The 14,336-nt window shown below is 47.8% G+C and overlaps 5 protein-coding genes and 1 non-coding gene across 8 annotated transcripts in view; 1 reads left to right on the top strand and 5 right to left on the bottom strand.

Annotated features, from left to right (window-relative positions):
- Positions 1-315: 315 nt before the first annotated feature.
- H257_05166 lies at positions 316-387 on the bottom strand. The gene has a single exon. It is a non-coding gene; the product is annotated as a tRNA-Arg (tRNA).
- A 1,955-nt stretch (positions 388-2,342) lies between these two features.
- On the bottom strand, positions 2,343-3,717 carry H257_05165. Of its 2 annotated transcripts, XM_009829935.1 has the most exons (7): positions 3,617-3,717; positions 3,417-3,568; positions 3,284-3,354; positions 3,179-3,235; positions 3,104-3,141; positions 2,667-3,060; positions 2,343-2,616 (listed from the first exon to the last, which is right to left on the bottom strand). In XM_009829935.1, the coding sequence occupies exons 1-7, from the start codon at positions 3,706-3,708 to the stop codon at positions 2,422-2,424; spliced, it is 999 nt and encodes a 332-aa protein (XP_009828237.1). In that variant the 5' UTR covers positions 3,709-3,717; the 3' UTR covers positions 2,343-2,421. The 2 variants fall into 2 exon arrangements, with proteins under 2 accessions (XP_009828237.1, XP_009828238.1); XM_009829936.1 differs by having other exon boundaries at positions 2,343-3,060.
- Positions 3,718-3,794: 77 nt separating this feature from the next.
- On the top strand, positions 3,795-4,091 carry H257_05164 (hypothetical protein; the record flags this gene model as incomplete). The annotated part of the gene is made up of 2 exons (XM_009829934.1): positions 3,795-3,874; positions 3,929-4,091. The coding sequence occupies 2 exons, from the start codon at positions 3,795-3,797 to the stop codon at positions 4,089-4,091; spliced, it is 243 nt and encodes an 80-aa protein (XP_009828236.1).
- Positions 4,092-4,107: 16 nt separating this feature from the next.
- Positions 4,108-5,168, bottom strand: H257_05163 (hypothetical protein). The gene has a single exon (XM_009829933.1). It carries the CDS (start codon positions 5,102-5,104, stop codon positions 4,145-4,147), a length of 960 nt encoding a protein of 319 aa, XP_009828235.1. The 5' UTR covers positions 5,105-5,168; the 3' UTR covers positions 4,108-4,144.
- Positions 5,169-7,217: 2,049 nt separating this feature from the next.
- On the bottom strand, positions 7,218-8,903 carry H257_05162 (hypothetical protein). Its single transcript, XM_009829932.1, has 2 exons — positions 8,744-8,903; positions 7,218-8,697 (listed from the first exon to the last, which is right to left on the bottom strand). The coding sequence occupies exons 1-2, from the start codon at positions 8,814-8,816 to the stop codon at positions 7,301-7,303; spliced, it is 1,470 nt and encodes a 489-aa protein (XP_009828234.1). The 5' UTR covers positions 8,817-8,903; the 3' UTR covers positions 7,218-7,300.
- Positions 8,904-13,687: 4,784 nt separating this feature from the next.
- The window catches only part of H257_05161, a 1,768-nt gene continuing 1,119 nt past the window's right edge, over positions 13,688-14,336 (bottom strand). Inside the window, exons 2-3 of one of the 2 annotated variants that reach the window (XM_009829931.1) lie at positions 14,004-14,129; positions 13,699-13,944 (exon numbers count right to left, since the gene is read on the bottom strand). In XM_009829931.1, the coding sequence (XP_009828233.1) occupies positions 13,699-13,944; positions 14,004-14,129 (372 nt within the window). Of the gene's footprint in view, positions 13,945-14,003; positions 14,130-14,336 lie in introns of both variants that reach the window. The other variant, XM_009829930.1, reaches the window with a different exon arrangement.

Genomic DNA, 14,336 nt, shown 5'->3' with positions numbered 1-14,336 from the left:
CGGTATGCCAACCACTTGACGTCGGGGTGATGGCGCCGTTCAAGCGGAACCTACGTAACTTGTGGTTGTACGAAGAGCAGCTTGAAGGGGACGACGATGAAGACCCGTACTCACCAACTGCTCGTCAAAAGCGAATGGCCATGGTGTTGCGTGCCATTGCTGCATGGGATATGGTCACTGCTGACGTCATTCGACAGGCATTTGCCAAGGCACTTCGTGTAAATTGAATACAAATATTTTTTTGCAATTTAAATACATTTTATTTCATACAAATTCCTTGATATTGAGTGAAGTTAATTTTTATAGAAAAAAGTTCGACGCGCCCGGGACTTGAACCCGGGGCTCACTCAAGACACACAACGTGTTTAACCACTGCGCTATCGCGTCGAACGCTTACGCTTGTGCGTCATCCATTGTATCAATCGAAGTATTGTTTTTCTTCACCTCTGAATACTTATGACCTCTTCAATCGGTAGCTTGAAAGTTCTTGAGTGTCCTTCTTGCACCTTCTTTTGATGTAGAATATAATTACCTCTTGAAATGATTAAATTTTTGAAAGCGGTCTGTGATAGGCTGCATTAATTTTCGAATATCGAAGCACCATGACCAATCAGATTGTAGAATTTACCGTCTAACTCGAAGACAGGGTGGGCGTTGCATTCCGTCCGTCAGTAAGATTCGAACAACATTATTATTATTATTAAAATAAATATAAAAAAATCCATGTTCGAACCATCTAAAATATTGTGGATTCGATACGAATTTCCAGTTCCCGTCGAATCGAATGATCTCGCCGCCGAATCGAATCACGAATCAGATGCTTTGGCTACTCCAATTTTGATTTGAGACATCAAGCCCGAGAACCTTCTGATTGGCTTCCACGTATATATATATATATATATATATATTGTCGTTTTACCAAAATATGTAAAAATAGTCCGATTCGAATCACAAATCGACGCTATTGGCTAATCCATTTTTGAGTGGATTTGATTGGCACTTGCAGAAAGACAAATATATTCAACCAATCAGAAAACTCCATTATGATTCAATATTGGTTAGACAAACCATGCGAATGTTGCAAGTTTATAGCGAATTCACAATACTAAACATTTTTTTCATTTTGAATGAGTTTCCAAGATATCTAGTAGTCTTCAAAGCAATAGGGGTGTGTAGTACACCATTTTGCAGTTAAGTTGGACGAATGCCCGATATATTTGGCCGTGCGCCCGATATAATTGGCCATGTGCCCGTTTAATTTGGCACACGGATGTCCTGTGCCCGATATATTTGGCGATGTGCTCGATATAATTAGCCGTGTGCCCAAGTAATTGGCCATCTGCCCGATGAATTGTGTCGTGTGCCCGATGAAATTGAAATAACTCAAAGAATTATATTCCATGGAGTGCAAAGCAGTTGTGGTGGAAACATCATGTGGTTAAGCTCGGAGGAAAACGCGCGAAGGCAAGAATTCGAAATTTATACTTGAATAAACTAGAGTTTAAGTTCATAATGCGGGCACTGCTTTTCTCCAACACTTTGAATGCTCAATATTCAAATCGCCAGGGCACGCACAGCATGGACGTCGCTGCACCCCCATGAACTCTGGTAATGATAGCAAAATGAAGTACTAGTATTGCCCCTTTACTTCAACGTTTCGTCCATACTTCAACTCCGTTCAAAATTTGAATCTGTCGTGCGCAGAGCCCATTCTTCGATTTACCTCAAGCTACGCACCCTCGATGAACGCGCGGAGGCCATGGGCAACATGGGCGTTGGGATGTGACGTCACAGCAACGATGCGGCATGTGTCGTTTGACGACCATTTCTATTTTGAACTGACTTTTTATTGCGTGATTTCCATTTTCATCGGGCACACGACACAATTCATCGGGCACATGGGAAATTGCTAGGGCACACGGCCAATTATATCGGGCACACCGCCAAATATATCGGGCACACGACATCCGGGTGCCAAATTTAACGGGCACATGGCCAATTATATCGGGCACACCACCAAATATATCGGACATTCGTCCAACTTAACTGCAAAAAGGTGTAGTGAAGCTGTAAAGAACACGCCAACAGGACATCGACTACTGATATACATATTGTCTTTCTTTTCCCCAAAATTTGGACTTTTGTGCTGAAACGCCAAATCTATCGGTCGATTCGTTGTACTGATATATTTTGTATGTAAAAGGGTGTCCTGTGGTGCTTGGTATTACACTAATTGAAGCCACACACACTAATTTGACGTTGATGATGGTTTCCGGCAATCTGATTGGCTAAACCCTAATTCTGCCGATTCTTGTTTCTTTGGTTGTGTCGTCGATGCATTCTCCATGTCGCATCTCCAGTTTAGAATATAAACACAGTACAATATGAGCATCCCAATCGCATGTGGTCCTTCTTAGGTATTTACACGGACGCGAGGAACGCCTGGAGCATCAAGTCAGGGTCATCTACGTTTGTTTCGGGCTTGGTCGGGTCGAACGACGCGCGGATCTGCTGGCGTCCAAACCATCGGCCGTGCATGGCTCGCAGGCATGCGACGGCGCTGTCTAGCGCTTCAAACTCCACCACCACGTCGTTCGAGTCTGGCCGGATCAACACCTGGCACATCATTGTCGATCTCTCTCTCAAAGACATGTGATACAAGGTACCTGCAACACGGTGCCAAAATTCGAGCATTCCAATCGCAAATCGTCCTCTACATCCAAGTACTCGTCCGACAACGGCGCTTCGTGAGGGTCCTCGTCGAGGATGCCACGTAGCACCACCGATCGCGACGGTTCGTCCAATGTGTTTTCCACTGGCTGCACATGCGTAATCGGTGGAGATAACGAAGGAGGAGGGGACGCCGCGGCGACACATGATGACGGAACAAACGCTGGGGCGGCGGTGCCGACAGGAGTCGACGCCGTGGCCCCCAAACCACCATGGAATTGATCGTGGATTTCTTGTAAAAATGCATCCACCATGTTGTCGGTAGGCGGCGCGTCCTTGTCTGGGGCGGCGGCGGCGGCGGGTTTCTTGCTGTAGTCGGCGGCGGTGGCCCTGTGGCAATGTTAGATGTTGTGGAAAAGGGGGGTCAACGTACGTGATCCGGACGCCGGGTTTGAGCTCGAGATGGTGCAACTGGTATCGTCAGCAAACGTCGTGGCTAAAGTAGTACCTTGGCAATTGCAGCGTTCATCATGGCAACAGTGGAAAACACAACCAACGCATCGCCCTAGGTCGTGCGATGAGCATTTGGTGGGCATATACACGACGACGATACCTTGAGACTTCCACGCTCGTCCTTGTAGAACTTGACGCGCTTGACGCGACCCAGGCGGTGGCACAACGTTTCTACGGCATGCTCGTCAAAAACGAGTCGCCGACGTTGGGGTCGACAGCATATATATACGTACCCAGCTGTTTGCATGCAATGTACGTCGTCAGACCGGTGATATACACCCCTGCGCTAGTTTCCTTCTTGTGCCTGGAACCTCCTCCATCCCCACCGCCACTTGTAATCCGAACTTGGGCTCGCGCGAGGGCATCCTCGCGCTCTCGGTCCAACCTACACGCACTCACGATCAATCTCGACGTCCATGGCCATAGCGCGTACCTGTCGATGTACTCAAAGTTCTTGTCCAAAGCCGCTTCAATGCGGTAGAACTCCCGGTCCAGGATGCGCTGCATGATCGCATGAGACTCCATCGCCAAGCGAATGCTCGAATGAATGCGTTCAAAACAATTATCCGGATGCACGCAGGCTCCGGATATCAGGATACCACATACTGTCCATGGGGAACAACGAGAGCACCCCACTGCCTGCCGCGGCTGCGGGCGATCCCTGTGCCGCCGCCCTGGAAGCGTATCTTCAGTGCGTCGTCGTATCATGGAACTCATGATTAATACTGATGGTTTGATGGCGTAGATGTGTGGACATCAAGACAACACAGCGAGGCGGGCTTCGGGACGGCGACGAGTGCGAACACGAGATCGCAGCGTACAAGGAGTGCCGTCAGTTGCACAAGAAGAAGGTTGTCGCCGTGGCCGCCGCGGAGACACGGGACGTCAAACAGCCTCTCCCTCGATAAAACGGGGAGATTCGAATTGGGGGGTCTAATTCTCCTTCCTATTAACAATTTTCCTAAAACTCTTCTTCGTCCGACGCGTAGTCGTGCTCTGACAAGCTAGTGATCCGAGTTGCTAGGATGGGGGTCGTGTCGTTGCGACGATGATGTGGCTCGATGATGATAGATGTGTTGGGACCCATGGACGCGGTCGAGGATGGGGGCATATGCAGGTTCTTGGACATGGAGCGAATCAACTTGGCGCGCTCCCGAATCCCGCGGACATCGCGCATGCTGCTCAGCGTCTCGGCGTCGTCCCAGTCGTCGACGCTGCTGTGTTCGGTGTCCAAAAAGCTGTTCTTCCCGGCATCTCCGTCGTCCATCATGATGTGAATCTCGTCGTCGTCGTCGTCGTCGTCCACTTTCTTGCGTGGTAAATGCGCAGGTGGAGGAGAATGTGCCGCGGCGGCGGCGGATGGAACAGCGTGATGCTTTTGGGTGGCTGGCGCTACGAAAGCACCAGAATTTGCCGCTACTTTGGGGACCATGATCGGCTCGCTTCTTTGCCGGCCGATAGGCAGCGGGTGCATGGGATGAGGTTGTTGGGTTGGCGGCGGTTGTGGTTGGACAGGTTCATCCGTGGAATGTGTGGGGAGGGGATGCATGTGGGAGTGATTCGATGGAGCGTTGTCTTGCATGTGTGTCCGCGGAGGGTGGACCGATGACGACGATGACTGCACATGACGGGTAGGCGGGCCAAATGAAGCGGCTTTGGAGGCCAAGGGGGCGCGGCCCAACGTGCGTGTAGGATGATCTTGGTTGAATTCGTGGTAGCTGGAGCCACCATGCGAAGGCGGCATAGTCTGTGGTCGCTGCGTCGTCGTTGTGTTGGGCAGTGACCGCGCCGAGTCCGTGGGGAGTTTGCTCGGCCTTAGGCCGCTACGGACCATCATGCGCCTTCGGGTGGAGTCGCCGCATATCCTGTTGTTCGTCGGGTACTGCAGGAGCGTGGTCTTGACTCCAGCGTTGAACGACATCGAGAAGTACTGTGCGCAGCACCAGCAGCAGCAGCAGTGGGCTTGTCAAGGTGTCTGTGTCGGCTGTTACCGTGTGTTACTGGCCTCCGCCCCGTTATGGGCCAGGTTTTTACAATAGGTAATACGTTTAAACGTGTTTGGAACTCAACCCAGAAAAAGACAGGCGCACGAGGGACATACACACATCGGTTGCGGTGTAGAGGCACCAGCAACGCATCCCAATTGCCGTGAGGACGTACACTGTTTCTCCACAGCACGCGCTGCCTCACTCAGTATTCGAAGGACTGGGGAAGTGGATTGTAATCGCGAAGCTAGCAAAAGCTAGTACTACTACGTATGAATAGTACACTGTATTATTGTGTAGTTTTCGCTAACGTTATGAACTTCCGAAGTTGTTCACGTGGCATTCTGATCTATCGATATTGAATCACACTGGAAGTTCTGATTGGCTGAATATATTTGTCCTTTCTCTAAGCGCCAATCACATCGAATCATAATTCAATTAGCCAATAGGCATCGATGTCGAGATTGGATTCTGTGACAATACTACGTTTTTAATAACTGTAAAAAACAATTCACGATAGTATTTTTTACTAGTATGTACGGTAATCCCGCCAAATATGATTCGCAACTCGGATCTTGTACTGTTTGTGGTTGGTAAAGACTTAGTACTACGTGTAGTAAGTCGTGTACAAACTATATGTATATACCTCCGATTGGAAATGATTGATAGGTTTCACTTTGTTAGCCTTGAACACTCAGTCAAAACAGGGTATTGCCTTGACGATGGGTTTACTGCCACGTAGAGAATTTCACCAGAAATCCGATTTTAGTGCTCAGAGAGTCCTAATTAGAATATCTTACAGTTAGAAGTTATGGTCAATACCCAATCAGGAATGATGCTCATTTTGCACTGTGCTTCTGTATAATTTCTATACACCCATATCTGATTTCTCCTGAACTTATCTGGATATAGAGGTTTAGTGAGAGGTATGTGGTACAGCCAATATTTTCAATACCTGTATAATTTAATTGTAATTGTACCTAACCGGTAAAGCTATCAATCATTTCCAATCTGAGGTACTAACGACTTGCACAACAAGTACACTATCGTTACTACGGGAGTAAAACTTGATACCGGTAGTGAGACTCAAGTTTCTCACTGTGAAACTTGGGCAAGTACACGCACGTCACATTTGGAGATTTGTGCCCAAATTACAGACGTTACTTCGAAGTACGTTTTTGTTTTCTTTAGGATTCAGGTAATGTTCCGAATACAGTACTGTACTGGTAGTAAGTACTTCGAAGTACTTCGAAGTACTACATAGTACAAAGTAGTAGTTTCTTTACAAAATGATGGTCTTGTCTATCCCAAGCCAACCCACCCCCCACGAAACATCGAGCGCGAAGAATCTACGCAGCATCCCTTGAAGGACCGGACGTTGTTGTTTACTTCCAACATCATGCTCCCAAAGACATTGCACTTGTGGTGCTACAGGGTACTAAGTACTAAGGACTACGATCGATGGCATACATCGATATCCAACGCTCAGAGAAATTTGTGGTGTAATCACACCATACTGGCTCTTCCCGAAGTTTACCCCTTGCGTTAAACAATAAAACGCCTGAATCCACATAAAGTCCGATTCATGGTCCCACTGTACTTATTAGGGTGCGATGAGTACTCATCTGGTTGGTACTGTACGTCACAGTCAAATTCAATGCTTTCAAATGGCAGTAGTGATACGGAGGCTGAGTTTCACATTCCAGAGCGTGACAGTATGTAGCGAACGACGACAGAGCATCACACCGCAGCGGAGGTCGTGTGCATAATTTTGTGCAGCTGGCGGTGCCTTGGCGATAAGTGAGTCCCGAATGTCCCATCGATATTCCATTTGTTGGGGTAATGCGGCAGGATGTAAGTACACTGTACAGTACGTAGGTCGTGCTGCTACCCAGACGAGGCCAACAACGACAGAGTTCTTTTACTTGGTGTTTGTATTGTCGGAAGCGTACCGTTGTAATTACCTTAAATAGTGTTTCTGATCTGTGAATGAGGTGCGAGTTGTTTGCCGTTCATGTTGCGGCGCGTGTGTACTTGTCGTCGGTCCCGTGGGCATCAAGAAGCGTGTTACTGTAGGGACTACGCCTCAGTAAATGTGCTCCAGATTCTAACTTCAGTTGATTGTATCTATGTTACACGACAAGGGCGGCAACCTGGTCCTCGGCTCGTCCTATTATGTCTTGTTCGTCGTCGTCGCTGCTGTCGTCTTCCGCATCGAACACATAAATATCTTCGAGCTTGCTCATGTCGTCTGGGAACTGAATGCGTTTCGTATGCGCTTTCCTCGGCAAGTCGGTGTCCATGCTTCGCTGGAACTCGTCCGGAATGCGCATGCGGGCCTCTTGCAACTTGCGGCTGAGCTGGCCTTCCGCCGCGCGTTTGCGGATGTTCTTGGCGCGCGATATGATGTCGCTCGTGACCTTGAGGCGGTGGGACGTACTGCTTTGGCCCTTGTACCCGCCTAAGAACGCCACGACGTTCTTGTTCACGGCGGCCTTCTGCTTGAACTCCCGCGTCCGCGCCGACTCTGGCGCCCGCGACGACACGAGGTCCACATTGCGCAGCGAGCTGAAGATGCTCTCGTCCACGTCGTCGGCCGAGTCGGCGGGGGTCGGCGGCGGAGGCATCGGCGGTGTGGCGACTTCAACGGGGGCCACCTTGAGGATAGATGTGACTGGGTTCCGCGGTCGATCTGGGTGTGTTGTCATGTTTACGCGGTTGTTGTTCCCGAGGAGGTATGATGAGGCCATGGGCGGCGGGGGGACGACGGTCGTCGATGAACGAATAGGAGGGGGGGTGATCTTGCAAAGCTTGGATGAAGTGGATGTGGTGGAGGGTACGGTCGGCTTTGGTGGTGACAAAGGAACGCTGGCGGAGGAGGCCGCGGGGCGCCGCGTCCTCGGCACGTCCGCGACCGTTTGAAATGATCGTGCTGCTGTGGTGGTCCCCTTCGACGGAGGAGTGGCGTTGCCGCTGGCCAGAGGAATGGACTTCTTCGGTGGCAACGTATATGACGAGTCGACAAGCGTCTGGCCCAATGACGAGCCTTCCTGTGACGACGTGACGGAACCTCGTCGCGTGTTTCGCCGAAACCCGAGCAGACCGCTGCTCGGGTTCACGCGGAGAGACATGGCGTTGGCGCTGGCATACGTGTGAATGAACTCGCTTGGCGAGGACGGGGCAGTGTCTGTCGCGTCAGGGGAAGCTAACGAGCTCATTGGAGCTCTCGAGGACGAGGATGTCCTTGCAAGGTTGGCAAGGATTGGCGCTTCTTGCCACCGCATGCACATCGAGACGGGGGTGTCAATATCCATCTCGAATGCCGCCGTGAGGTCGTCTTCGTCGTCGAGGGACGATGACGTGGAGACGCTCGACGCGTTGTCCTGCGAAGTTACACTGGAGTTGGTGCGGTCTATGGAGCATCCTCGCAAACTGGAATTGCGCGAGGTGGTAGGTGAAAGGAGTGCCGGCTGCGTCTGTTGATGTTTGCCAATGCTGTAGCAACAACCACTTTCCGCCCGTGGATCCCCTTGAGCCAACATACATTAATCCCTATCATACAGTGTCGGACATACCGATCGAAGATTGGTAGGTCTGCGTTGGAGGCGTCGGCGGTATGCGCAGCGAGTGGAAGAAGATGGTCGTCATGGTGATGTGTACAATACGACGGCGCCTCTGCGCAATGTCCTCGACGCAGATGAGGAACTGCAAACCTGCCTCTACGCGACACTTATTCGCTTGGCGTTTGTATGCAGAGAATTTCTCCGGATGTTCCAATCCCAAAATATCCGGATAAATGCACCAATCACACGTTTGCAATGTGGCCGCAGCTTGTGTATGTCACAGACATTTTGAGCGAAATTATCTCTAATATTCTTCCATTTTTGGCAACTTTTCATTGGTCCGTCCGAATTGTGTCCGTGGATCGAATGTCGGAAAAATAACGTCATTTTTCTCACATCGACCAAGCCTTGCGAGTATCCGCCACTAAATTGCGCACACGACAGCGTAAAGTAGCAGAAGTCGTGTGTATATTTTTTACAGGTGGTGCTTTGGCGAGGAGAGAGCCCCAAATCGTGCACGTCACCGAATGTCCTATCGATTCCTTTTGTTGGGAAAAGCGGCAGGTACATTTAGGCCGTGTCGCAAACCGGACGAGACCTGTTCTACGACGAAGTACTTTTACTGGGTATTTGTATTGACCACCACCAATGAATACGTTTGTGTCGTAAGTACGCCTGCATACTCCATATGGTTTCAGGGTACTTCAAGTAACCAATTAGATTCTCAGAATGCAAAATTCTTAGCCAACCGTATTGCAACCTTCATAATTCTTAGCCAATCATACTGCCTTGCTCGATTTGTTGGCGATTTCGACCATCACATTTTGCTATGTAGGTATTGGGAAATTCCAATGAAATGATCTACTTCGAAGTAATGATTCAACCTTATTGAAATATTCAAGTAGCCGTGAATTTTTACAAATCAGGAAGTTTCACATCAGCCAACTCCACTCCTTGGAATACGCACTACTTACCAGTGTTATTTGAGCGTTGCACGCTTTATCGTCAAGTATGGACGGTGGTGAATACCTCCTTATGATATGTACATCATGGGATGACTTCGTTTATTGCTGGCGTGCTTGACCTGTTGCTGTGAAAATTCTGAATGGAAATTTATTTCGCTGAATTTCCTGTGGGTGCACCGAAATTCGTGATGTCTCATTGGATCATTTCATTGGAATACGTACACTCCCATTTTCAAAATCACTTAAATATAGAAGAAAGGTAAAGATTGCTACATGCTTCAAGTAATCATTTTGCCCCCCCGGATAATAACTACTGGTACAGAAACAACTTCAGAAAGATTAAGGGGTTCCACGGTTCGTGTATCGTGAGCACAATGGGAAGACCAGTTTGGCTGTACTAGTAACGTTAGCGATTACAGCGGTGTCAGCTGTCATCTTAATCGACGACAAAGCGTACTAGGAGGTATTAAGTCTGGAGGCAGACATTGAATGCAATACAAAAACCAAGTAAAACGATTCTGAATTTTTAAAAATTACACTACTAGCTAGTACCATGAGTCATGCGATCCTCTTCTTCCAGGCGCATATCCCTCAATTCCAATGCAATCGCGTCATCGTTAGCCATTATTGCTCCGAGGGATCTTGTAGCTGTTCTCACCATTGACCCCAACAATCGCATGCATTACCTGTCCCCAGGTTCGAAACGTGTTCTCCAATTCAATGATGGCAGAGACTTGATGGATTCCTTGAAAGGCCGACATTCCATTTGCTGCTGCAGTGACTGACAGTGAATATAGTTGAAGAAGCGCAGGTCTAGAACGTTCAGGTCCTCAGTCGCCGGATCTGAACGTTCTAGACACGTTCTAGACTTGGGCTTCTTCAACAATATTGTGCCAACCAGGTCTAGAACGTTCAGGTCCTCAGTCGCCGGACCTGAACGTTCTAGACCTGGTTGGCACATTAGCTGGATGTTCCAACCACCGTCAGTTGCCGCTTGAACAAACAAGGTCTCGTCGACAGCAATGTGCCTCATTTGTGCTTACTTGCTGAAGCTCTTTGCGCCATGCGCTGGTCAAATTTGATTTGGAATTTGTATTGCGAGAAGACATGGAGTCGTAGCAAGTGCGAATGTGGTCATATAATTCAACAAAAAATATGATCAGAAACACCTCAATGAAACCAACACGCTCCACTAAGTTTTAGGCCAATCGGTAACTGGAACACTAATTTTTGTCACCGCCTGCACTTACTGTTAATACTACTGTACCTACCAGAGGTATTCATAACGTTAGTATTTCATTTCTGTTGAGCCGTCAGCAAAATCTGCCTGAGTGAGAGTGTAGGGAAACAATGCTAACAAGTGCATGTACAGTCTGTACAGTATTGGCTGTGGATACGACCATAAATAACTTTTATTTTTCGACCTACAGTACTAGTATCTACCAGCATACAAGCACTTCAGTGAGGCTTATTAGTCCTTTAGGAATTGCAAGCAAGGTTCGTTTACGCGGTAGAACATGCAATGACTTCTGTAGTGACATCTGTAATTAACATTAAAATGCAATATTGAATGAATATACAAATACGAAGATTTATGTGCTAACACGTTAGCATGAATAACCCAGAGCTAAACTTGTGCAGCAGCAAATATACACAAAGTTTTCACCCGAAATACAACTAAAATATGTGAAATCGCGCTATAGTGTGCTTGTACCTTACGTGTTTGTTGTGGGAACCATAGTTCACAATAATGTACAGGGGAGCGGGCAAATTGCCGAGCAGTTTTGGGCAAAATACAGTGACGATAAACGTCAAAATACAATCTGATTATACCGTCCACCATTGCTGATGCCCTTACTACTACGTAGTACTGTACTCCAGTATACTATTGTAGGGGACAGTGGGGAAGATACTGTACACCAGGTTGGCGACAGTATTTAAGTCAGTTTTAGTCCGTTTTAGATGAAGGAGGTAAATAATAAAGCTAGCGATCTATTCTGAAAGTGTTGTCTACTACGTAACGTTAGTATAACCATGACTTGATCCGAGTATATCTTCCAAACGTAAATGGCCATTCATTTAATGCAAGTTGAAAGTTTTCGAGACGATGGTTAGGGTAAAATTATAATTATTTGATTCGCCAAGAAAGAATAGAAAATCTTTTCATTGGTTACAAATTGACTGCAAAACGTGATACTTCGAAGAATATTGATTTAACTGTAAGCAGATGAGTTGAATCATATTCTTCACCAGATTCTTCCCCAAGCAAAAACGCAACTCGGCAATGACACGTCCTATGGTTACCTGGCCGAACCCAAGACATACGCGGACGCTGGTCCTGACTTTGCGTCGTGTTCTGCTGGGTTTCTTTCCTTGCATTACATGACGTACTGGTGGCATTTGACCAAAAGAGCTATTCCGCAGGAGTGCGCGTGTGTTTTTTCTCCATACCTTTTTCTAATGAAGGCCAATTGCAAATGAGAGAGATGCTAACAGTAATATAAATTAACAGTAAGCTCACATGATTGTGTGTTTACCAGTCGTTTCACGTTTCGTATTTATGGAATTTTTCATATTAAGTTACAGTTTGTCCCCATTGTCCCCTAGTCTAACCAGCCGCCACAGGTGAACCCAAGCTCAGTGCCACCGCTTGAAAACAGACCTCCGGTCCAAGGCTTCGTAACTAACGTCCCATACCACCGTCGTTGTCGTCGGCCTCATCGGTGATTCACGTGCAAACACTTGACTCGGCCTTGGGGTCGATATTGCCCTTGATGAACGTACGTATTGCCGTCCATCCTGCAAAAACGTCAAGATAACAGAGACACGCTGACCAATCAAGAACCACCCTGCAATGGTCCACCCTCTCTTGGTAGCATTGGCGATCACAGCCCCTCCGGCGCCTTCCGTTGCCCAAGTTGTTTATTCCCTCATCGCCTGATCGATCCACAGTCCACACGGACAACGACACCAAGGCCGTAGTCTTCGCCTCCACGGATCAGTCGATTCCAACCAACAACACAACTGCTCCCGTTGGTACTCGTACCATGGACCTCTTTTCGAACAACACATCGAGGCTCTTATCTCGGCCATATGTGGGATAAAATGTACTGCCTCCTTTGGGTCGACTGTGTAACGTTTGCAGTACGTTTCCACTTCAACCTTTCCACCAAACGTCATTGTGCCCTTTCCTTAAGTTGCTGGTTGAAACAACGCCTTACCAGTTCACGATTCAACCAAAAATGCAATTGTACACCATGTTGCAGTTAAGTTGGACGAATGCCCAATATATTTGGCGGTGTGCCTATAATACTGTACTACACCATTTTGCAGTTAAGTTGGACGAATGCCCAATATATTTAGCGGTGTGCCTGAATAACTCAAATATTTATATTTCATGGAGGGCGAATGAGTTCAATATTTTGAATAATTATGCTCATTATTCAAATCGCCAAGAACGCACAACATGGACATAGCTGCACCCCACGAAGTCCGGTAAATGATGTCAATTAAAGTACTAGATAACCCCATCTGTAGCCACGAGGCCCCTACAAACGCATACACATCTCTCCGCAAAGCAACGAGTCGTCGCAGCGTTCAGTAACGACGACCACTGGCAATCCGTGGCGTTCGCCAACGGGATAAAGCAAAGCAGTGCTCGAAATTGGCTAAATAGGGGTCGATGCTAACCGTTTGAATCGATAAGCGCTACGCCTCGAATACTTTTACGGATGAGCGGAGGCCATGGACGACATGGAATTCGTGAGGCCAAAACGAGGACGACTGCATATTTTTATGTGAGTTCAATTTTGAATTGGAGTTATTCCATTTTCATTGGGCACACGACACAATTCATCGGGCAAATGGCCAATTACTTGGGCACACGGTTAATTATATCGGGCACACCGCCAAATACATCGGGCATTCGTCCAACTTGCTGTTCATTGCAAAATGGTGTACTTTTTTTGACAATATGAATAAATACTTTTTATTTTGCCAATCTTACGGCGTAATTACGTTTGTGGTAATCCACGGGTGCTTGAGAATGAGCTCCAACGGCAGTCGATGGACGGGGTCTTTTCTCAAAATGCGATCGAGTAAATCCCTCGCTTTGATGGAAACATGCGGCGGACATCGCAAATCCACGGATCGAATGCGGTCGTATGTGGATGGGGTGTCTGCGGCTTCAAATGGCGGTGTACCGACTAATAACTCGTACATGAGCACTCCTAATGTCCAGATGTCCACCTAAACGTAACAAGATTTCAGAGGTCGTACAACAAAATGACATTTGGTGGTTATAGTACCCGTTCGTCGTGAGCCAAGTTGTCCACCATTTCAGGAGACAAGTAGTCCAATGTCCCACACAGAGTACGCCGTCGGACGTTGTGGGACGTCACCGACCAGCCGAAATCGGCCAGTTTGAGTTGGCCCTAAGTGCAACTTGGTCAATAAAGGTACTCGGATAATATTGTGATAATGACGCAACATGCAATATTCATGAATTTACTATATATTGCGTACGTACGTACGTTGTAGCCCAAGAGCAAGTTTTCTGGCTTGAGATCTCGGTGAATGACATGGCGTTGATGCATGTAGAGCAGACCTTGGGCGATCTGGTACACATACGTGGCGGCGAC

The sequence above is a fragment of the Aphanomyces astaci genome (assembly GCF_000520075.1).
Source record: "Aphanomyces astaci strain APO3 unplaced genomic scaffold supercont1.9, whole genome shotgun sequence".
NCBI classification, from domain to species: Eukaryota; Oomycota; class Saprolegniomycetes; order Saprolegniales; family Verrucalvaceae; genus Aphanomyces; species Aphanomyces astaci.
Note: the sequence above shows the minus strand (reverse complement) of the source record. Positions and strands in the feature narration are given on the sequence as shown.